We start from the raw sequence: 24,905 nt of genomic DNA, 5'->3' as shown, positions 1-24,905 counted from the left end.
CTTATATTGGAGAAAGGGGGTGTATCCTTAAGAATTTCATTACCAACAGATACAAAAAATGACTTATCGCAGTAATTTGCAGTATCTTTCAACTACAGCAGTGTGTGGATATTGCCCCAGGCTCATGCAAATGTGTCCTCTGAGAGCAGCACCTGGAGGTAAAATTTACAGTGTGATCCAAGCCCTTTCAATTCATTTCATGTGATTGAGCTTACCCAAGTCAAAGCAAGAAAAGAGTTGTTAATTATGACTCTTTGCCTCATTCTCCACAGTGAACTTGGTATAATTATTATTTGGCACTTGGGAAGCTGCCTTACACCAAGTCAGCTCATTAGTCTATCTAGCTAAGTAGTGTCTTCACTGACAGGCAGCTGCATTCTGTGGTTTCAGTCTTTTCCTTGCTGTATCCGGGGCATGTCAATCAGCAGTTGCTCTACCATTGAGCTATGGTTCTTGATATGGTATACTTCCTTCTCTAAGTATTAAGATCTTCAAATAGCATTAAGGGAGATTGTATTGGCAAATTGTATTAGGGCTTGTACCTGTACTTTCACTCAGGAAAGAAAAGACTTCACTGTTAGGCTGCAACATTTTCCAAATTATGATGGCAAGGAACAGGTCACTTATACCTGAGAAGGTTTTACTTTCAGAGTGTAAATGTCAGGATTACTTGCTCTCCTGTTCTGAAAGCTGGTAAGCCTAGCTCAGTGACTCACACTGAGATGGAACAGGCAGTCTACTCTGTCTGCATCAGAAGTAATTGAATGGTCAAGTCACACTTGATAGTGGTGGTAGAATATTCCAACATCAGCAGAGGCTTATCAGAAAAAACAAGCTGGATCAGTAAATCATGCAAAATGCAGCAGGAACGCTCCTTAATGAATGGGTGTGTCATGCTTATTATTATTTTAAGCACTCTAACTGCTGTACCAAACTAGCTCTCATTTATGTATCTTGGGAGTGTGTGCTGGAGGGTGGCTCATAGCTTTTCTTTTTTAATGTTTTCTTTAATGAGATTTGCATAGACAATAAAAAAAAATCAAGCTGAAAAATTATTGAGTACCTTCTTAAGAACTATATCTTGAGGGAAGACAGAAGGAAGAAGTTTAGACCAGGGAGCAGATTTCATCAGCTCCTGACAGAACCATCACAGTTCTACAGAACGCTTAGGCCAGCAGAAGGGTGGTATATAAATGACATCTTGGAGTTATTGCTGTAGGGTTAATAAGTAACAGCACTGTTACTTACTAGTCAGAACATTTTTTGAAGAGAGTCCGTTGTACTTTCCCATGTTAGAAGTATAAATCACTTTAAAAGTGGCTAGTAAGTGGTGCAGATTAGTATGTGCAGTATTTTTCTCCCATTATGGATTTGTCATAGACTTGCAGTTCTGGAAGCATTGTGAGATGTGTTCATTTGGGTTGGTTGTTACCAGATAACATTAAAAATGTGTGATTAATTTTAATCTGGCTTTTTTAAATAAAAAAGTTCATTTTTATCTTGCTAAATGTGTAGGTTTACATTGCTTGGTCTGAGAACACACATTGAAGCTTAAGTTAAACAGGTCTGGTAACTAGTTAGCACCTGGATGGGAGACGACCTGATAATCCCATATATGCCACTTTGAGCTCTATGATGAAAGAAAGACAGGATATAAATGCACTAAATAAAATAAATTCTTTAACTATTCTGGAATACTGAAAATTGCATTCATATTCAGAAAAGAGGCAGGTATTGAGGTATAAGCAACCATATATGTTGAGCATATATTTTTTGTGATTCATTGAGAGCTCTTACATGCAGAAAATGTTTTCTGTGTGTGTCCCTTATACCATTGTTCAGCACTTGAGGTGGATTGGGCACTGCATTCAGAGGCAAAGAGCATTGGCACCTTCACATCAGGATAGGGCCTTAGATTTAGGTTTCCTGTTGCTCCCAAGCAGGTAAGGGGCTCTGACTAAGCTCTGGCTTTTATGCCCCAAACCCAAACATCTTTATTAATTTGTGGCACCACAATAGGTGGTGGCACTAGGATAGGTTACTGTAAGATACAAGAACGTTGTGAGACAATGCTTATATATTCTTACTGAGCAATTTTTGGAAAGGCCAATAAATTAAGTCAATGTGAACATGTACTGTATTTCTGAACAATCAACTTAAACTCAGCAGGCTGTGAGACAGTGTTGCACTGAGTAAATGTTGCTTTGAGTTTGAAACAACATAACCCACCACATCAGACTGTGCTTCAGATCTTCTCTGTTTAAATACTTCAAGCATTTTTTAAAACCTGTATTAACTATGCAGTCAAATAACATTTGCTTTTGTTTTGTTTTTTAAAAACAGGAATTAAACATTTGCGTGCATACCAATAATTTTAAATCCATTTCTTGTCTAGCAGGATTGCAAGGTAAGCTAAATACTTAGCTATTTTAAATATTTTTAAGACCATTAACATTCAAAAATATTTTTAATACAGTGGTGCCTCGCAAGACGAAATTAATTCGTTCCGCGAGTCTTTTCGTCTTGCGATGTTTTTCGTCTTGCGAAGCACGGTCCGTCGCAACTGCGCCTCTTCAAGCGGCTTTGAGAAAAAAGCGAACAAACTCGCAAGACGTTTTTGTCTTGCGAAGCAAGCCCATAGGGAAATTCGTCTTGCGAAGCAGCTCAAAAAACGCAAAACCCTTTCGTTTAGCGAGTTTTTCGTCTTGCGAGGCATTCGTCTTGCGGGGCACCACTGTATTTTGTTGGAAGCCGCCCACAGTGGCTGAGGAAACCCAGCCAGATGTGCAGGGTATAAATAATTTTTTGTTGTTGTTATTTTATTAAACCATATCATTTATAGTTTCATTTGGGGGGATGGAGACAGCTTGCTGGAATTCATCTGTCTCAAGAGACAATGGAGTGCATCTCCAGGGGTGAATTCAAACCTCTGGAGAATCACAGCACCTGCTGTGGCTACAGAGATTGGTACTTTGTAACTTCTCCCACCTACATTGTTTTTGCTGCGTTAGGAGCACCAAAGTGAACTCTCTGGTGGTGCAAACCTGGACAGTGTGTGTGGAGATCCTGAACTGCCTAGACGACAAGACCCCCCCCCCTTCAGTCACACTAATGTGATCCAAAGGAAAGCAGAGCAATACATTTGGCACCAGCTTGGTTGCTGTGGGACGTGGGTGGCGCTGTGGGTAAAACCTCAGTGCCTAGGACTTGCCGATCGTATGGTCGGCGGTTCGAATCCCTGCGGCGGGGTGAGCTCCCGTCGTTCGGTCCCAGCTCCTACCCACCTAGCAGTTCGAAAGCACCCTTAAGTGCAAGTAGATAAATAGGTACTGCTTTATAGCGGGAAGGTAAACAGCGTTCCGTGCGCTGCGCTGGTGCTGGCTCGCCAGAGCAGCTTCGTCACGCTGGCCACGTGACCCGGAAGTGTCTTCGGACAGCACTGGCTCCCGGCCTCTTAAGCGAGATGAGCACGCAACCCCAGAGTCGGTCACGACTGGCCCGTACGGGCAGGGGTACCTTTACCTTTGGTTGCTAGAGGTGCCAGAACGAGGCATGCAAGATGCCATCCAATTGCCTTAGGGACTCCACTTCATATTTGTGTAGGGTTTAGTCCTTAGCTCTGGTAGTACCTCTGGTGGGGGGCACATCATGCTCCTTCTGGGGTAGTTTCTCCACCTTTGGTCCCCACCCTGAACTCAGTTCTCACCTGTGACTCCTAAAATTTATCTGCATGAGACACCCTGGAAATGGCTTCAACTACCTGGGTAAACCAGGTGAAGGTAGCCGATGGGTCTCAAACCCTCAGTGAGTTAGGGAGTTCCCCTGCATGTGAATTAAACATAAGGATTAAACTATTGGTGGATGCCTAACCCTTGTGTGAAGAAGCAATATGTCCAGTGTTACTGTGATCCAGTGTGTTTTTCATAATAAGTAATAATAATGTTTTAAATAATGGTACTAATTTATTAAAGTGGCTGTAAACTTGTTCCTTTTGGTCCTTATTTCTCGAAGTTTATAACTTTTAAAATCCAATATATTCAGATCTCTAAAATTCCAAATTTCAACAATTTCAGATTAGATCTCAGTTATCATTTCTTCAACCCAAACTCGGCATAGATTGGTAAATTGGAATGAAGATGGCTGTTTTGACTTTTATTGTCAAATAATGACTTAAAGTGTTGCCTTTGTTTAAAAGGAAAGTAAAATGACTTGGTTGAATTACTGAATGCATTAGGCAGGTTACATGAAAACAGCCAAATTTTCAAGTATGGAGGAAAGCTAGGAAAGAAAGGAAAATAATATTTTTCTGTCTGTTCTGAGTTAGCTATTTTGTCTTTTGGTTTTTTGTTTTGTTTTTGCTTTTCATTGAATATGAGCTACTAAAATATATTAATGAGATAGCTCTTGCCTTGGCTGTCATATTTATACTGTATTGCAGTACTTCAGTGATGGGGAATACACCAGTGATGACTTTGTTCATTGAAGTCTATGTTACTAGTCTGTTTTGATCTAGCTATGTTAGTACAAAAAGAATTGGTGTTTTGAGTGACTTTCTGAGTTATGGATCAAAGGTAGATCTTTGGGGTAAAGAACAGTAGAGTAGTTAGTGACTATTTTTAGTTCAATATAGACAAGGATAAATGAAATGTTTTTTTAATCAAGAAAGGAACAGCACACACACAAAAATGCATAAGCATTAAATGTATTGAGTGTGAATATTGAAAGAATAGTTGACATTTTTGTTCCCTGTTACCTTTAGTGCTTTCCACTGATCTTTGCCATGATGTGGAACAGAATGTTTGAGGAGATTAGTGATAATTTGAAAAGTTTTTTTGGAAGAGTGGGATGGCTTCTTCTTGAATTTTTTTTTTTTAAAAACATAATTTACCGCTATCCATATATGAATTAATTATCCTGAAACGAAGGTAATGTGTTTCAATTTACTATTTTCTATTTGGTAGGTGTAAGCTACTGGGGGGAAAATGGGTCGCTCTAACACTAGATCACATTCTTCAAGATCAAAATCCAGATCACAGTCAAGTTCAAGGTCAAGATCCAGATCACACTCTAGAAAAAAGAGATACAGGTACATTTCTTCCATTTATCAACTTTCTCCGTGGTTTAGTTTTTTTAAAACATTTGAAAGACAGACTTTATTATCAGCAGAAATTTGAAATGCATGCTAAGAATCACATAATAGCTTAAGTGCTGTTTTGAGAAGATTCAACTGATTTTAGAAGACATTTTTTGCTTTGGCTACTGAAGCTTGTAGGCTACTGTTGAGTGTGGAGTAGTTGTACAGAGGATGTACAGGACTTAATGCTTGTAGCAGATGAAATGTCAAGAAAGAAATGCCTATAAACAAGAGAAACCAAGGGAATTAGTTGCTCTGATTCTTTACCCTGACTCTCCCCAGCCCCCTCCAGCTCCCATCATATAAACAGAAAGAGTAGCTAGCTGCACATTTCTTTGAGGGAGAGCTTCTATATTTTATTCCATTGACAGAGCACTTTGAACCTCAAAGGCTGCCGTTCAGAGTGCCTCCTGATCTTAATGGAGTTACTTGGGGGCAGGGGTGTCTCTGGGCCATGCCACTGTACATAATATGGGTAACTCTTATTTTAGAAGAGTCATAAACTATGGGCACTAACATTTCTATTTATCTTAGTTCTAGGTCTCGGTCTAGGACGTACTCACGATCTCGCAGTAGAGATCGTGTTTATAATAGAGATTACCGCAGAGATTACAGAAATAATAGAGGAATGAGACGCCCCTATGGCTATAGAGGAAGAGGTAGAGGATATTATCCAGGAGGTGGAGGTAGATACCACCGTGGAGGTTACAGACCTGTTTGGAATAGAAGACACTCTCGAAGCCCTAGACGAGGTCGCTCACGTTCTAGAAGTCCAAAGAGAAGGTCAGTCTCTTCCCAGAGATCTCGGAGCAGATCTCGCCGATCCTACAGATCTTCCAGGTCTCCAAGATCCTCTTCATCTCGGTCTTCATCTCCATATAGCAAGTCTCCTGTATCTTCTAAAAGACGTGGGTCATCAGAAAAGCAAGCAAAGAAAACGGAGGGAGCTGCTTTACAAGACAGTCCATTAAAAAATAAATCACAAGAGGAGGAGAAGGGTGCATTTGAACATGATCCTTCTGAGGCACTAGATGATTTCAGTAAATCTGCAGCAGCTTCAGGTGATATTTGGCCTGGCCTTTCAGCATATGATAACAGTCCAAGGTCTCCCCATAGTCCTTCTATTGCTTCCCCACCTAGTCAGAGTTCCTCATGCTCTGATGCCCACTTACTCAGCACAGTCCACTCAGCAAAAAACACACCTCAGCACTCGCATTCCATTCAGCATAGCCCTGAGAGGTCTGGGTCTGGCTCCCTTGGAAATGGCTCTAGTCGCTATAGCCCTTCCCAGAATAGCCCACTGCATCACATTCCTTCAAGGAGAAGTCCTGCTAAAGCAGTTGCATCGCAGAATGCTCCACGTGAGGAATCTCGGATACGTTCTTTTTATCCTGAAGCTGGGGATCAAGAAAGTACAAAGGGTGCAAAATTTCTGAAAAGGTAGGAACCGTAACTACAAAAATAAAGATAACATAAATAGTACAGTAAGCATACTTCTTTATACATGTATATTGTGCAATGAAAAGTACCTGAATTTTCTCTAATTTTATGCTGGTTATACTTAGGTTCTGACTTAGGAATATATACATGAACTTTTCATTGTTTCTCAGTCAGAGCTGTAAATAAACGTTTTCATTAGTATGTTACAGTGTCTTCATTGGAAGCAATTAAAGAATAAATACACTGCAGATTAATGTGTATTGAGAGTTCTGTTAAGAGAGTGATTTTCCCATATTTTTTACAGCTTTAATAAGAGTTGCTCTAGCAGTGTTAAGCAGTAGTGCTGAAAGATCCTTTTGTCTTGGTAAAGGAAATACCATTGTGGTGGCCCAGATTTTTCAAAATTGCAAGATTGTATCTATCTTCAGTAGAGAAACATAATTTGTTAAATTTAAACTGGACATTGGCAACTTTCTAGCTGACAAGGTTCTCACCTTTGTTTATAATGTATCTGTAGAACTGAACATAGCAGTAACCATTTATGCAATGTTGTGTCTTTTAAAAACGAAATAACCAATTGGAAATCTGTTTATCTGAGCTCTGCAGGATAGATAGCACAATTCTGTTCACTTCTCAAATTACTGAATATATCTTCGGAAATATATCATTTTTTATAAAGGAAAATTTTTCTATTTGCTTAGTAATATATAATAAATGGCATACAAATATCGTAGAAGATTACAAATGAAATAGACTAGGGGGCTAGATGTACTTTTAATATATAGGAGAGACTAAAAATCACATTGTATTGCTTCAGTAACTGCTTTGGCAAATGCCTTGCAATTTATTGTATCCAGATTGTGAGTGTGTTCTACTATGTAAGCAGTGTAAGAAGACATTTTATAAGCTGTTTTTTTACAGTGTTATATGCTCTGAACTTCTGGAATTAAATGGGATACAGATACTGTATTTGTGCTGAAATGTATTTAAGAAAAATAATGATTTGTAAAAGAGAGCAGTTTTCTTACAAGATAAAGTAGGCACAAGAAATAGTTAAAAAATCTGAAGAGCCACTGAAGACTCTCATCAGCCAATATATAAAAAACGTTATAATTGTGTAATTAAATTTGTTTGCTTTGGTACTCATTTTGTGGAGTTGGGATGCCATAAGGATAAATGCTACAAACTGAAATGAAAGCAGTTGGGAGTTATTCTCCTCTTCTTTGCCATCCACAGGTACACAGATGAAGAGTCTAGAGTATACCTGCTTGATAGGAGTAATGCTAGGGAGAAAGATGGTCAGAAGGAGAGAGGGCTAGAAAAAGGGAGGACAGAGGGAGAGAGAGAGTGGGAGGACCAAGAAGCTTTGGAATATTATATGGATAAAGAATCTGGAAAACAAAAATTTAATGACTCTGAAGGGGAGGACACAGAGGAGACTGAAGATTATAGACAGTTCAGAAAGTCTGTTTTGGCAGATCAGGGTAAGGGCTTTGCTGCATCTCACCGGAATGCTGAGGAGGAAAGCTCAAAGTATAAATCTAAAATCTCTCTAAAGGCAAACAGAGAAAGTGAAGGATTTAGAGAAGATAAAAGTTACAAGCTTAAAGACACAACTAGCTATGTAGTGGAGAGGCCTAGTGCACTAAAAGATAAGCACAAGGAAGATGAGAAAGTATCTGAGAGAATGATGAAGAAAGAAAACCAATCACCTGAGCAGGTAAAGTCTGAGAAGCTCAAAGAACTCTTTGATTATAGTCCTCCCCTGCACAAGAATTTGGATGCAAGAGAGAAATCTACTTTCAGGGAGGAGAGCCCACTTAGGATCAAAATGATAGCCAGTGATTCTCATCGACCTGAAGTTAAACTTAAAATGGCACCTGTACCACTTGATGATTCAAACAGGTAATTTATCTGAATTTGTAACAGTTTTCACTTATCCATAAAGGAATTGCTTTTCATAATTTTTTATTCTTCTTTTTGTGTTATGCACTTTAGACCTGCTTCCTTGACTAAAGACAGGCTGCTTGCTAGTACACTTGTCCATTCAGTCAAGAAGGAGCAAGAATTCCGATCCATCTTTGACCACATTAAGCTACCACAGGCCAGCAAAAGCACATCAGAGTCATTTATTCAGCACATTGTGTCCTTAGTTCATCATGTCAAAGGTATGCTTTGAATTTGCCATACAAAGTGAGCATCACATGGCACTAGGAAAGTGACGGTGAAGTCAGTCCATTGGGAAATTCAGCCCTTTTATGTTCAAGTAGACTTCATGCTTTCCTCTTATGGTTATATAACATTCAGCATTCTAGGAAATGGATATGTAGATTTTGATGAGTGTTGCATAGTTTTAGAGAAGCTTTGGCAGATGTTACTTAAATTATTCCTCTTTTCCCTGGATTCAGATGAAAAGGAGAAGGAAATGAGATGGAGATTAAAGAGATGTGTAGGACAGAGAAATGGGAAAAGATGGGGATAATAGAGGTGAGAGAGCAGATAGTGTTAAGGGATACAGAGTGAAAAGATGGGGGTAACAGAAATTGAGCTGCAGAGACCCTTGTAGGTTGGGAGGAAATACTCAAAAGAGGGTTAACTGAGAAACGAAGGTTCAGGTGGAAAGATGAGTGTGTGCTATGATGTACAGAGCAACCTAGTTAGAGATGACTAAATAAAGTGCTGGCATAAAATCATAAAATTGTGGGAAATATAGTGGTTTCCTAATAAGAAAGTGGCCCTCGGGGTGATTTGAGTTGTGTACCTCTGGCATAGGCCAGTCTCTTGCATCTTAATTGTGTGCATGTGTATCTGATACAGTTACAACTTGCTGAGATTTCATCTGGTCTTGAATAATTTTGGTTTGCACTACATGTCAACTTAATATAACAGAGAAATACAACATAACTTCTTTTTAGTTAAGTCTCCTTGATCCTTACTGTCACACTCCAGTAGGAATTCTGTAGTGACAAATTAAGTCATCCTAATGTCAATATGTAGTGGAACTAAGTGCATTGCTGACTAAATAGCCTTGCATAGGTGTAAGTGTTTGTTTTTCAACTTACAGCCAGAAGTTGGGTCTCCTGCTCCAGTGTAAGGAACTTGGGCAGTCCATTTATATCTGGGTAGGCCTTGGATGGTACCCAAAGGGCAGAGATTGGCATGGGAGTGTGAAGTTAGTTGTCCTTAGGTACCTGTACAGGGCTGAACTTCAAAATCATTAGTTGTTTGGGAATCCAAAGACACACAGCATTGCATAGCCCCAGTGGGCAAATGGAATGCATGCTCCTCTCCATAGTTGCATACTTGATATTTTGAGATGAATATGAATAATGCCATATAAAATTCCCCAGTGTGCCCCCTCCATAGTCCCATTAACTCTCTGGGTGACCTCCATTGTCATGTGAATGGACTTCCACTTGCTCAATGGGACTTCCCATTTCTCCTCTCCACCATGTTGCCCTCTGCAGATCTTCTCTGAAAGGTCTCTGAACCATCAAGCAGATTTGAGGGGCATGGGAGCTAAAAGTGGGAAGAGAGGAAGGGGAAGTTTGATTGTACAAAGAAATATATTACACAGTTGGAACTGTAGTCTTGGATGTTACCCTTTCTGTGCATACACTATGGGTAAGAGCAATCTTATGTCACTTGGAAGTACAGGGGGCACAGACAGACATTATAACCCCAGCTTCAGTGCACTGGACCACCTGTAAAGTGAAAGATGGAATGGCAAATTGGAGGCCAGACTGCAGCCTAGCTGTTACACGTACAAGGAACAGTGCACTGAAGCCAATCTTAGTTAGATTTTAGTGTGTTAGCACTTTTCTTATTTTGTAATTAAATGAGTTGCATTTAAATTAGTTATATTTAAAGCTGATTGGGATTGCCTGACTGATTCAAATGATATTCTTCTAGAAATATATATTTAAAGACACCCTGGTTACTAATAGATTTCTAAGTTTCTCTTCAAAACGGTGATAGCTCTTACTTGCTAGCTAGAAAGCTGCTATTTGGTGTAGGCAAGTCACAAGACTTACCTCCGAATCCAGCAAAACAAAACAAAGGCATCCACGTATGACATTGCTCAGTCATATATTTGAATCAAGCTGGTATTAGAAGGGGAAGATTTTCAATTGCAGCCAGAGGCATGTGCCTGTGTCTGCAAAACACTAGCTGGATGATTTAAGTATATTATAAGTCTAGAGATGTGATACGTTGGTTTGTTTTCTGTTGTTAGTCATTGGGGTTCCCCCCCTGGTGAAGTAGGCATCTGGGAAGAGAGCATAGGTAGCTGCCTTAATTTTGGTCAGACTTTTTGTCTATTTAGCCCAGTATGGTTTTGTTTAACTGACAGGAGCTCAATCAGAGGTCTTTCGTGTTACCTACTCCTCTTTTTAACTTGAGAGGCCTGGGATTCAATATGGGACCTTGAGCTTGCAAAATATGTGCTTTATTGCTTAACTACAGTTAATTCTCTTATATAATGTTACTGATATGTATAGCTGTTTTCCTAGCATTTCCACATGCATATACGTTAGTTTGAGTAGTGGGTCTGCCAAATCTATTCATTGGAAGGCACCATCACTCAAGCTCAGCAAATATCAACTGCATGCGACTGCATGATTAAGCACAGATTTTGGGTTGTGTTCAATGTAGCACTAATGTGAACATTATGTTGGTGTAAGGATTTCTTCTTGTGCAATGGTATGTTCTTCCCCTGTGGACCCATGAAATCTGTTCTGGAGTTCCCCCAGCCCTCCAGAGCAGATTTGGGGATGATGGGGGAGAAGAGGGGGGTTTCATTTTGCTATTTCAAGAATGTAGTTAAATACCACCCTAAATTTCCTGCTTTATGTTGCTTTTTCTTGAGGAACAGCTAGTTTTGTTATAATAGGAATGAATCATGAAGAATTTCAAAGATGTGAATTTGCTGGTGAAAATATTGAAAATAACATAGTATATGGACTGATTGACCAGATCTCTAACAGTTATGCAACATGGGGCACAATATTATAATAAAGTTACTAAAAAAATCATTTTCTTATGCTTTTATTTCTCTCACTGTACTAACTTAGATGTTGCTAATTGTTCATCAAGGGAGGAGCAAACAATTGATTTTTTTGCCTACTATAGGATGAGATCCAACATGGCAAGAGCCAGCATTTGTTCCCGTAACAAGCCAGCTTCTTCTCCTTCTCTCCCTTGCATGCCTCCAAATCTGCCCTGGCGAGTTGGGGGACCCTTGAGCAGATTTTGGAGCTGCAAGGAGCTGGAGGGTGGAGAAGAGAAACCAGTAGTCATATTGCATAAGCAGATTTTCTTTATACAAGTGGGTGTACATCATTGGATGTCACCCTTAGAATGAAGTATTTATCTTGGCCTAGATAGAAAGTTACATTTCTGTATGTCTTGTGTTATATTTGTACATCGACTGTGGTTGTCAGCTGATCTTCTAAACATTTTTTATTCATGCCAATTTGAGATTTTATTCATGCCAATTTGAGACTGCAAAATAAATCTTAATAAGCTTCCCTACCCAGAAAATGTTTTACCAAATTATGAAATCCCTGATATTATGCTAGCTAAAGAGATCATTTAAATTGAATGGTTCTAGTGAATATATAAAATACACAATTTGACCAGATATCACTAATCTGTGACCAAATTAGTGCTGTGTCTAAATCATAATTTGTTTCCAAAGGTATTTAAATCTTTTTACACACTTGAAAAAACAAAACAAAACCTGTGGATCGAGTTTTGGTAAAAGCGTAGTAGTAATTTTACATTATTGGTGCAATGCAGCTAGACTAAACAGCTCTTCACTTTCCTAGAGCTGAAAATGCCCAGTGATATTTTCTTTTTCATTGCAACTAGGTCCTGGAATGTGTTTTGAAATGGCAAAATCCATATTACAAAAGTAAAATAGCTGTTGAAAGATAACAGATGCACAAACAGGCAAAGTTGAACCTTCTATCTTCCTGGCAAAAATGGCACAAAAACTGAGTTGCTAGCTCAAATTCCTGTGTTTGATGGAATTATGATTGAGGCACTACCCTTGTAGTGGCCATATCAAGTTTTAATGATTGGTTATGAGAGATGTGCTGGATGTTGGGCGGTAAGTTGATACAGATGTACATTGACCTGTTAAGCGGATAGCTTGCTTTATTTGTAGCATTTAACAGTCCGTTATAATTTTACACGTGTTTCTATTTTACATTTACATTCAAACATCTGTTGAACTGGTCTTTCAAAATGTAATGTGTGTTACTAATTTAATGGTCTTGGGTAAAAAAAGGAAACTTTAAAATATGCTACCAAGTTTGCCAAGATGCCAGATGTTTAAATATATTCAGCTGTTAAGGTCTTCATTCTGGTCTGAAAAGAAGAAGTTGTGTTTCTTTTAAGAAAAAAACCTCCCATATCTTTATCTTATATATGTTTACTTAGAAATAAGTCCGAGTGAATTTAAGAGGGCTTACTCTAATATAAACGTGTGTAGGGTTACATCATTAATGAAGAACACTTAGCTCTATATGTATCAATTAATTAAATAACCAAAGAAGCTCTCTTTAAATTTGTAATATTTTCCTCTACAAATACAGCAATGTATTCTGCTCTTCTGGGCACAAAGCAAAAATGTTTGGTAAAAAGAACTGTCTCCGACATTAAAAAGTTACATTTTTTGAATTAGTAGTGGTACTGGGCAGTGTGTATGTGTAGAGAAAATTGTAAAATACAATGGTTACCTGTTGCTGTACTTTAAGAAAGATGTGGGAACAAATGTTATTTTTGTGTCTTGTATATTTTAAGAATTCATTTGCTTCTTTTACATCCTTGTTTGGTATGATATATATATGTGTGTGTGTGTGTAGTGAAATTAGACAGTATTTGTCCTCTGCAACCAACAGAACAATATTTCAAGTCAGCTGGAATGACCCTAAGTGAGAGGTTCACTGCTTATCAGAAGTCTACTGAAGAACATAGCACCCGGCAAAAGAGTCCTGAAATACACAGGTGCAGTATTACATAGTTTTCTCTGCTTCTTGCCTAGCTGAAATACTAGTTACTCTCCAAAAGATAAATAACTTCTTAGTGAACCAATAAGTTCCTTATCTAAAATAAATATGGAGCAGGAATGGAGAAGAAATTATTGGGGGAAATTGCCAGATCAGTTGTGATACATACTTAATTGTTAAAGTCTGGTAATAATTGAAAATGTTTCATGAATTGAAAATGTTTCTGCAATAGGACACACTCCTGACTGGGTTTTTCTTTCTTTCAAAAAGGCAGGAGGTTGGAGATCTGAAAGTGGGGAATTTAATATGAATCCCTTGTCATGGTTACTTCCTCTTGAGGTTTAGATTTCCCCCCTGTGAATGGATGGAGACCTATTGAAATGGGGCTCTGTAGGACTTCTGGTATGTTTGGCACTGCTGTTGAAGCCTTAGTTGCTCTGTAGAATATGGAGATGACTTGGCAGTTGACATCATAGTGCCCAGGTGTCCTTCTCCTTAGCAGAACCTGGGCAGCATTTGGTATATAGCTATACTGATACCTGTTTCTGGGGAAGAAGCGGGATATGATTATGGTTATGGTGAGGGAGACAGGACAGCTTAAGTGCAGAGAAATGAAGACTTGTGCTGAGACCTGATCACTAGATTGAGATTATTCTGTGGGAGTGTTCCTGCTAAATTAAAAAAATATGTTCACCACTGTATTCTCAGTGTTAATTAGCTGAACCTTTCCAGATGTATAAAGGCCTATTTACAGTGCAGTTCAGAAAGGCAAGCAATAGGAATACCACAAAGAGATATATATGGAGTTGCCTTAGAAAACAGTCCAAAAAATCCAGCTGGTTTAAAATAGGACAAAAAGAACACCAATGCTTTGTTAACTGCACTAACTCCTAGTCAATTTCTGGGCTCAGTGTTGGTATTGACTGAAGATAGTCTCCTCCCGTGTAGATGTACTTGGACCCCAAGATCATATTCAGGGGTCTGTCTGTAGGTGCTCCCATCCAATGAGGTGAAGTGGGTGGCCACTGGGTAGAGGGCCTTTTTAGTGGTGAGGCCCCAGTTGTAGAATGTTATCTCCAAAAAGGTTGTGGTCTTTTTGGTGCCAAATGAATACTTTTTTATTTTCAAACGTCGTTTAGATTTAGTGTATTTTTAAGTTCTGTGCACTATTATTGTTTTCTGATGCTGTTTTAATTGATTAATATTTTATGTCTTTCTTCTATTTTTACATTTCATAGCTTAACTTCTATATGTAAACTGCCCAGGGAATTTTTTGTTGATGGGCAGTATAGAAATATTTGTAAGTAAATCAATAAGTGCTTCATTCAGTTTAAATGGTAATTGTGTATATTGGCAGGACCAGCACAAAATTTCCTGGTACCCGAGGGCACAGCCAGCACTGCTTCCCAGTGTACCATTCCCATGCACTGATCTACTGCCTACTCCTTTTGGTCTTTTTTGCTGCATCAGTGGCAGCAGTATGGATGAGCTCTCTCCAGTGCTTCCTACTTGGCAGTGCTTCACTCTAATGAAGAATTCTAGAGAACATAGGATCATTGCAGACAGAGGCATTGTGGGCCAGGTGGCTCTGAAGGGTGTCTTTGTCTCTGCTTTGACACCATGGCAGCCAGAAAATACCTTTTAAATTTAACAGTGTACTACTTTTAAACTTTAAACTGCTTACTCTTCCTTAGAACAAGGCTGGGTGACCCAGTTCCAGTTAAAAGCCTTGTAGGAACTCCTTGAGTGCTAAATAGAAGGATGACCAGACTGAGGGACAGTGTGTGAATATGCTCTTCTCAGTCTTCCATCTGAAGAGAAGGTCTCAGTATAGCTAATGGATGGGCTGGGCCTGTCGGGGAGGGGATACGAAACTTTATGGCCAGGATACAAAGAGCAAAGGGAACTATATGTGCTTTTCCCATAGCTATCCTCTGTACTGTATCACAAACTGTATGTAGTTACAAAAGTACATACAGTGCAATTGCTCAAGGGAATTGGAATTCTCACTGGGGCTTTCTCTGATATATAGCTCTTTGACTCAAGGCCTAAGTTTGCAAAAAGTTAAATAGGATATAAAACATTACTCCCTAACTCTAGCTATGTGTGTTTAAGTGAATGATGATACCTGTCAAATGAACTACAGGTTTTGTTTTTCTCTGTGTGGAGTTGCTATGTCTGTGTATTGTTAATGTAAAAAGGCATTTGAATTTTCTAGTTTGAAATTGCCCCTGAAATTGCATTATGTGGTTTTTGAATACTGCTGTTGGTTTAACTTCGTGGAAATGTGTAGCTGTTGCTATTTTGATTTGACTGGTAGGCCTATGGGTTTTATTCTTGAGATGTATCTGTACTTTTTAAATGGGTTCAATTTTAGACTGCACAATGGCACTTCTTCTTTTGTGTTTCCAGTTTTCCACTTGACAGAGATGAATGTTGGCAGCCATAATTATTACTTTTAAAAATCTTGCATTTAGGAGGATTGACATCTCTCCAAGTGCCCTGAGGAAGCATACCCGTTTAGCGGGAGAAGAGAGAGCCTTTAAAGAAGAAACTCAGAAAGTAGGTTCTAAATTGATATTCTTAATTTTAGTTTTGGTTTAAAGCATCCAAGCCCTTTATCCCAGAGGCATGTTTTACAAATTCTGCTTTTATCATTTTATGTCTTAAGTGATAATAGGTCTGACCTAGTTCTGGTCATTTTCGAAGGATGCAGTGGACCAGTTTTGTGTAATCTAATTGTGACATTTTATCACTTTGACACAAAAGGATTACTGTACTTTTTGTTCTTAGAAAAATAGACAATGGATTCTCTGAATTTGCTTAATTCTCGAATTTGCCAGTCGCACTAAAGTCTTTCACTCTCAGGAGCAGTTTTTTTTCCCTTTTAAGTGGGGGTGGGTGGGGGTGTGATATCCAGAAAGCCCTGTTTCACGAGTGGTATCCTATCTCTGGCTTCAATCCATTAATTACCAATGTTATCCACAAAGGATGTAAAATAAGCTTTTCTTTAGACTGTCCTAGTAATTGTTAAAGATGCTGTTATATTGAAGTTTTGTTCCTGGATAATACTTCAAAGCTTCTTTCAGGTCTGCTTTCTTTTTGTAAGAGTAACTTTTCAGTCCCAATTCAAGCAAGTTTACTCTCTTCTGTGAAAGATCATTCTACTAAATGTGCAAAAGAACTATTGGGAAAGGGAATATCGCTTACATAGCTGGGTAACAATGGAATCCTATGCCTGTTTATTTAGATGCATTCCCACTAGGTTCATTATGATTTACTTACAGGAAAGTGTGTATAGGATTGCATGCAAAGAGGTTGATTTCCTATTTCATTCTCTTAAGGGTTTTTAATACTAAAACACTGCACATTTCTGATCCAGGGAGATAAAAAATTAAAGTGTGATGCGGCAGATCTTCGACATGACATCGACCGTCGTAGAAAAGAAAGAAGTAAAGAACGAGGAGACTCTAAAGGTTCCAGGGAATCCAGTGGATCAAGGAAGCAGGAGAAAATTCCAAAGGATTACAAGGATTATAAATCTTACAAAGATGACAGGTAAAAGGCTTAGCTCCCATAATCAGGCTTTTAGTTTCTAATTAGACTTTTGTAATTATAAGCTTAATTGCTTTCAGTTATCACTGTACAATGGAACATCTAAATTTAAACAATTAAAATTATTTGTTTTACAGCAAAAATGTATTTGTCTTTTACACGGCTTATGGTGGATGAGGACAAAAACTTTGGAATAGCAAGCTAACACTGAAAAAAAATGACAAATTAATCTGTCCTATTATCCAGGCTACATCAGGAGGTTGGACTTCAATGCAGTACATTTCTGTAAACAGTTTGTGTAAGAACTTTGGTTCGTTATGCTTGATTCCGCACTTTTTCAACTCATAACACCCAGATTATGAGAATTTTACTGACATGTAGGCTTAATGTGGGAAAGGGGGGGTGAGAGTTATTTCCCCCCCTCAAGACAGATAGTGGGCTCAGAGAAACAGGTTAGTCTTTAATAAAGCAACTTACTCAATGTGAACTTGTAGCAGTGATAAGAATTACTTCAGGTATATCTACCTTTGGGGATTTGTATTATATTCTATAAAAACTATAAAATCAATGCCAAATGTATTTGCTTTGGGGAAATTGAATGTGAAGATCATATTTTCCTGCTCTTACTTACATAATCATGGATTTACTTGCACTTTCTGTTTACTTTCTTACACTGATGTCCATACAACCATCAGTTGCTGATTATTTCTGCACCCTGGGTTTATATAGCAAAAAGGCAATATCAATTTTTGCTTCTTGGTAAGATGTACAAAATAAATGAAATAGTATCACTTTAGAATTTTACCCTTGGGGATTTCCCCCTACCTTTTATTCTCTCTTCCATTGTAAAGCATGCATATATATTTAAATTAGTTTGCTGGCTAATAGGTTCTCCTTGTTAGGTGCTAATGAGCCAGTAGCTGTTAAAGAGTTATAGATGGAAACTGGATAGTGTAATAATACTGCACGTTAGATTCAAACAAGAAAAGAGGATAGCTTCTATGGGCACAGAAAATAAATCCTATGTATAGGATGCTACAGCAAACAGTATGGTTTCTTATTTTTCAGTAAACAAAAAAGAGAGCAAGACCGTTCTCGATCTTCCTCAACTTCCTCCCCATCTTCCTCCTCATCCAGTTCCCGAGAAGAAAAGGACAGCAAGAAAGAAAGAGATGAAGAATTTAAACCCCATCACGAGCAGAAAGAATACCCAGGTTTTACAGGAGTTGGAAGACCTAGAGGCACATTTGTGAGTTTCTACCATACTTTTCCTCATTTTTTTTTAATGTCATAATTATAATAACTGCATTCAAATTATTAGGGTTTAGTTGTTTTATGTGAAATATTATGGAAGTGCATTTTGAAGAAGTTCCTGCTGGAAATGTAGCTTGTAAGGAGGAAATATATAAAATCCTATCCTAGATAGGGATATATTTATCTTTTTTGGCTTAAAATAATAAAAATATGCGCAATAAACATTTAGTCACACCTGCGGTGTTTCCTATTGTGTTCTACCATTAGCTTGCACATATGCTTGGTAGTCATGATTTTAAGTGTTTGAAAAGTTGATTGTGAATTTTCTCACAGAATATTCTACCTTGTTGATGATAATTAAGGAGTAAGTTTTTCTGCTGTGTGTATTCCTTTTTCTATATTCTTTGTTTTGCTTTTTTGTAGTTCTAGTCTCTTTTTAATCATGAGCAGTGTTGAGCAGGAGGGACCAAATTAACCAGAGTAATGCGTGACTACAAGAGGAAACAGTGCCATCTGGGCTTTCATGTTCAGTGACAAATAAGGAGCCAATTCATCCATTATTTGAGATTGGCATGAGAGACAGGTGTATACAATTTTAAAGCAGTTGCCTTATTTGTATTGAGCTAAAGTTCATTGCACTCTGGATAGTATCATGTGCTTTAAAATGGGATGAGAGAGTTCATTATGGGGAGGAGCAAGATGCAGTTTTACTGCCTACATCTCATTGCAGGCCAAATCGAACAATGGATTACTTATACTCAACCCAAACTTCACTAGTAAGGTGTTGGTTTTGTGTGACACGTAGTCACAGTTAAGTAATGCCTGTTAATTGCAAATGCCAAAATCCTGAGGCCCTTAAAATTGCAAGATTTAAATAATCCAGAGTTGGCTTGTTGTTGGGTCTCTTCTTTGCTGTGCTTATGGTTTCATTGTTTCAGAATAGAGTAGGATAGCTAAATTCTTAATAGTAAAATATTATAGTTTATCAAGGGTACCTAAACTAGGGCTAAGTATTTTAAAGAATTACAAGAAATTGTTATGTTCAATTGGACTGTGAGCAACCAATATTTGTAAAAACTGACCTAAGAAGTTACACAAGAATATAATCAACAATAAAGGGATATATAACATTCTTGTTATGGAATGACATGTATGCTGTGAAATATAAAGCAACATTTTAACAGCTTTAGTAGTTTAAATGGGAAGATGGAATTGGGACTGGTTATCATTATTGAGGGTGTATCCAGTTTTAAATTTTAAGAAACGCTATTACTTGGTGGAAAATAAGTATATTAGAGAGAGATGATTTAGTGGTGCTTTCTTTTATTTCTTTAAAGTATTTTTATTCTGCTCTTCATGCAGAAAAAAAAACCGACTCTGGTGTGACTTACAAAAATCATCAAAAAGGTAGTCCTTGCCCTTGGGCTTTAGATCAAAAGAGAGACACACAGAAGCAAAAGGGGTTTGAAGGGGGGCGAGGAAACAAGCTCATGCACTTGAGCTTCTTGTAATGACCAGCTGGAATTGAAAGATTTGGGAAAGAAGAGCTAGAAGTTGCTGGTCTTTCAGCAGACTCTTAATGTGCGCTCAATAATTTGGTTTGTTTTCTTCACATGATGTGAGTGGACTTAAAGGGCAATACAACGCACTTGCCCAAGCATGCAATCCTGTATGCAAATTCTGTATCCCCATGTTATATATTAGACTTAGAATTTACATACTTAATATAAATGTAAGTATGTAATTTTAAGAACCTAAGCTTCAGGCAACCTATTCTTTTCTTCCTTATAGCAGTTGCTCCTCCACATCTGCCTCAACACTACACCACAATCTTTTTATCTTTTCAGAAATGTTACCAAAGTCCATTTTCCAAGATCTTCAAATTAGTTACTTAATGTGGTTTATACCTTAGTTATAATCATTTAATGTTTTTGGTGTAAGTAATATTGTGCCATATAGTTCCTGTTATAAATGAGCCTTCTATATAGGATAGTGTATGAAACATTGAAAGGCAGCTATGACTTGGACAGAACTGTGGGTCTTGCCATGCCAGCAACTAGAAACAGGTCAAGACTGTTTTTTTAATGCTACTTCTTTTAAGTTACTTGAAAGTATTTTTCCTATTACATCTCTGTTGTGCTATTTCAGTTAAAATGCATTTTTAAAAATCTAGGCTCTTTCCATGTCTCTTACTTTTTCTCCTTTCTTGCTTTTTATGTTGAATATTCTAGACTACCAGACTTTGATTGTTCATTGTAATGTGCAGTAAGAGAACAGTAACTCCCGAACACATGTGTTTAATTTCTCCATCCTTCAAAGCTAGGCTTTTAAGCTGCTTCTTTGGAGAACTAGAAGCATCAGCAAAAATTGCTGAATTTTGTGTTTTCCGTGGAATACTAGACATTAGAAATTTATCACTATCATATACTACTTTTTCAAAGTGTTATCTTGGATACGCCCCTTTAAAAAAAAAATGTAAACGCTCTTCTGCTAGCTAAAATGCCATTACCTTAAAGTGGCTGTTAAATTCTGTAGATTGATCCATAAGCCACTTCATTTGTGTGTGGTATTATCTGATGAATGATAACAAAGCATATTAGTTCATGCATTAGGGATTTATCATTTGCTTTGTGTAAACAAATTAAATGCATAAATGCTTTGGTTAATCAGTTTCGAATTAGGGGCAGAGGAAGAGCCAGAGGCGTGTTTGCTGGAACAAATACTGGTCCCAGCAACTCAAACACTACTTTTCAAAAGAGACCGAAGGAGGAGGAATGGGATCCTGAATATACCCCAAAAAGCAAGAAATACTTCTTGGTGGGTGCCATACTATTATGCATGCATCTTTTCTCAAAGCTTGTCTTATAAGCAAATTTATGTAGGCAATATCTAAAGCATCTTCTATCATTTGAAGAATCTTAAGAGTCCTATAGGGGGAGCATTAGAGCTCATACTTGCTTTTATATCCGTCTACGTAGGCTGATAAGAAATGACTAGCAGTAGAAGACAGGTCTTTTTGCACAACCTCTTGCTTGTCAGTTGTGAAGAGAAAAGGAAAGAAAGTCTAGCACTTACAATAGGCGTCCCCAAACTCTGCTCTCCAGATGTTTTGGGACTACAATTCCCATCATTCCTGACCACAGGTCCTGTTAGCTAGGGATGATGGGAGTTGTAGTTCCAAAACAGCTGGAGGGCCGAGTTTGGGGGTGCCTGACTTACTCCTGCAATACAAAGTTGTAAATACCTTATTCTATAGCAGATTTCACAGTTGTAATACCTGCAACTGTAAGGTGTTTGGCTTGCATAAGACCTGTGAGAGAAACCGATAGTAACTGCACCACTGGTTTCAGTTGAATAAACATTAAAATCTTGCCCTGGTCACCCCAACCGCCTCCCCCAAGTACCTTTTAGGCCCTGAGGAAGTTATAAATGCTTCCCTGACCAAAAGCCTTTGGTCAATATATGACTAGAAAGAAAAGCACATTTTTGCATTGTATTCTCTCCTGATGCACCTTAGACCCAGGTGTGTTTTTTTTGGGGGGGGGGTGTTTACAACAAACTTTACCTGCACCATAACCTTGTGCTGCTTTTATGAGGTAAAAGAGAGTTATTCATGCCTTCCCTATCAGTGTTAGCCTGGTCGTCCAGTGTCAGGCAATGGGCAAGTTTATCCCCCAAAGGGTTGCCCCCAGAGTAGCATTTCCAGTAGCAATTCATTTATTGGAGGGAAAGTAAAAGCATCCATTCAAGGAGGCCACTGAAGTCCTGTCGTCTATCCAAAGTGATTTGGGCTTTGCAATTCCTTAACTTGTTTTTAGCCTGTTTGCATTGGGAAGAAAGTCAAGGCTATATCTGAATAGCCTTCTCTGTCCTGTGTTCTGTTTCATGGTCTACACACTATGTCAATATTGGGAACTTGCATTTCTGTGTAAAATCTTTCTGATTGCTCACTTGGCAGATTTTTATAGATGAAAATCAAAAAATGTAATGTAAGTGTGATCTGCAACAAAATGTTAACAGTGCTTGTTCCCCTTTCCCCCTCCTCCAGCAGTCAGCCAACATTTTGTAGGCATTGTACATACCTAGCCCTAATTGGGCTGTTTTGGGAATCCTCCACTTTATTCTGTTTTTTTGTACTTCTGCAAATCTTGGGAGTTCCTCTGAGTTTTGACTATATAAGTTATAGTTGCAACCACACTCATTCCTCAACATTGGAAATTGAGAGAATGATACGGTGGGCATGGTTAGTTTTCTTTGATTTTTTTGATGTAGCAAAACCTGCCATGTGACTTTTCAGAAAATATGTATATTAACCCATTATTTACTGTTTCTTCCCATACATTTTTGCATTCCATCAATTAGTACTGGTAAACCCGAGGGTGTAGTATAGATAATTGAATCATAGACAATTTATATTGAATCAGACAAGCAGAAGCCTGTGCAAATGACTAAGATATTTTGTTGCACCTAAAACTATGAATAATCTGTTCTGTGTTCCTTCAAATTGATGAGGGCCCTTAGATCAGTGGTACAGCGTATGCTTTGTATATCTAACACACTAAATTTAATCACTGGCATCTCCAATTAAGGGAACTTTGGTAGCAGCTCTGGGAGATGCCTCTACCCAAGACATAGTTTTGCACAAGCTTTCCAGTCCAAATGGACAATGCTGAGTTTGATGGACCCAATATTCTAACTTGATATCGGGCAATTTTGTATGTCTGTATGCTTCAGAACATCAAGAACAAATGACTCAGCTACAGTTTTTAGCTATGTGAAGCAGGCAGTTTAAACTTTTCCAAATAAAGTGTGTTAGATGCTTAATTTTCCATTGTTAATCCATGTTTTACTCTAGCATGATGACAGAGATGATGGTGTAGATTACTGGGCTAAAAGAGGAAGAGGTCGTGGCACTTTCCAGCGTAGCAGAGGAAGATTCAACTTCAAAAAATCAGGTAGCAGTCCAAAGTGGACACATGACAAATACCAAGGGGATGGGCTTGTGGAAGATGAAGAAGAAACAATGGAAAATGAAGACAAGGAGAGACGTAAAGAAGAAAAAGTAAGTAGTTCTGGTTTATGAACTCCTTTATTGCTCTATGAATTCTAATTCTAATTTTAAATGGCTTAAAAATCCAAAGTGTAAATAGTGCAAACATTTTCATCTCTTTTTGCACAGGAATAGTAAATTTGAAGATGAACTACAGCTGAAAACATCTATGTGCTATCTACACAGCGTTATAATATGACTTGTCTTCAAATGAATGTAAGCATTTTACTTAAATTTTATTGTTGGAGAGTAGTTTAGTTTAGTTTTTGTTTTTTGTTCTTTTGCAATCTCACTAAATAGTAACTGTTGATGATTATACAAAAGCAAGTAGAAAAAGTACAATACTATTTGTCATGAGCAACTTTTAAAAATGTTTACTGATTGTTATAAGCAGTGTAACTTTGCTTTGTCCAGAATATATGGTGAGAGAACCCTGAAAGTTGTATTTCATTGCCCCTTCCACAGCTGTGTTTATTCTAAAGTAAAACTTAGGTCTGCACATCTAAATCTTGAGGCAGCGTTTTAAAATAAATCAGTACTAAAGATCAATTCTATGATGGAGCTAGTAATTTCCTGAACTTTTTATTTGTGTGGCTTATGTTTAAATTGCAGCATAATATTACTTTGACTGATTTGGGGTGGGAGACTAATAATTTGTTTAATGCAGCCACCAAATGTCTCAACATTTGAACAGCACTGCAAGATTAAGGATTTGCAATCTGTTTTCACAAAGCTTGCTATTGATCACGTTTGAGAACCTGAGTACTTTGCTATCTTTTGTATCCCATTTTCTGAAAAATGAGTGCAAATAGGACATTATGCAAGTCAGTGTTGGGATCTTATTAATTCTCTCATACATTCACATTTCTAGAACACGATGGGAGTTCTCTTCTGAACTGATCTAGATCTGACAAGTAGAGCTGTAGCTTAACAGGTGCTACGTTTCTCCGTCCACATACCCTTACTGCTAATGGGGAAATGCCTCAACTGTTTGTGCAACAGCACTAAAAGTAGATTGACCTTCTGCATACTTTTCTTACAAGAAGACTTGTCCTACATTCCAAACCTTTAGGCGTACGACAGAAAGAGGTAAATTGTAGTGAAAAAGTTACCTTTAACACAAGCATGTTTCAGTGTCCCCCCCCCCCCGAGTTTACATGCATAATAAACATAGTCTTATGTAAAGCACTAGATGCTATCCATTTATAACATTTAAGCAGTGTGTATAACGAAATGACATTATTACTGCAGGAACATTAGAGGAAGACTCACTGACATCTCGTGAAAGTGTTGGCCAGAAAACTCATGGCAATATTGATCCAGCTACCAAATGTATCAATCTTTTCCCCAGTTTGTAAAATAGTATTTTCCGTGGGTTTTCTTCAGATAAATAACTTGACCATTTGGATATCTTCATGTTTTCAGTCTTCAGTGGAATAAAGATGTGAAAATTCTAAAA

General features: G+C 38.0%; 1 protein-coding gene across 13 annotated transcripts in view; it reads left to right on the top strand.

The window, feature by feature from the left end:
• The window catches only part of BCLAF1 (BCL2 associated transcription factor 1), a 25,975-nt gene extending 1,070 nt beyond the window's left edge, over positions 1 to 24,905 (top strand). For 2 of the 13 annotated variants that reach the window (XM_081187868.1, XM_081187869.1), the window contains exons 2-12: positions 2,344 to 2,407; positions 4,962 to 5,086; positions 5,669 to 6,574; positions 7,811 to 8,479; positions 8,573 to 8,742; positions 13,480 to 13,585; positions 16,065 to 16,149; positions 16,970 to 17,145; positions 18,211 to 18,391; positions 21,067 to 21,213; positions 23,252 to 23,494. In XM_081187868.1, coding sequence (XP_081043994.1) covers positions 4,983 to 5,086; positions 5,669 to 6,574; positions 7,811 to 8,479; positions 8,573 to 8,742; positions 13,480 to 13,585; positions 16,065 to 16,149; positions 16,970 to 17,145; positions 18,211 to 18,391; positions 21,067 to 21,213; positions 23,252 to 23,479 — 2,772 coding nt within the window. In that variant the 5' untranslated portion in view covers positions 2,344 to 2,407; positions 4,962 to 4,982 and the 3' untranslated portion in view covers positions 23,480 to 23,494. Of the gene's footprint in view, positions 1 to 2,343; positions 2,408 to 4,961; positions 5,087 to 5,668; positions 6,575 to 7,810; positions 8,480 to 8,572; positions 8,743 to 13,479; positions 13,586 to 16,064; positions 16,150 to 16,969; positions 17,146 to 17,279; positions 17,441 to 18,210; positions 18,392 to 21,066; positions 21,214 to 23,251; positions 23,495 to 23,575 lie in introns of those variants that run through there. The other 11 variants (XR_014006338.1, XR_014006339.1, XM_081187872.1 and 8 more) reach the window with 11 other exon arrangements.

Source organism: Podarcis bocagei (assembly GCF_964188305.1).
Source record: "Podarcis bocagei genome assembly, chromosome: 3".
NCBI classification, from domain to species: domain Eukaryota; kingdom Metazoa; phylum Chordata; class Lepidosauria; order Squamata; family Lacertidae; genus Podarcis; species Podarcis bocagei.
This window is presented reverse-complemented; position numbering and strand designations above follow the sequence as displayed.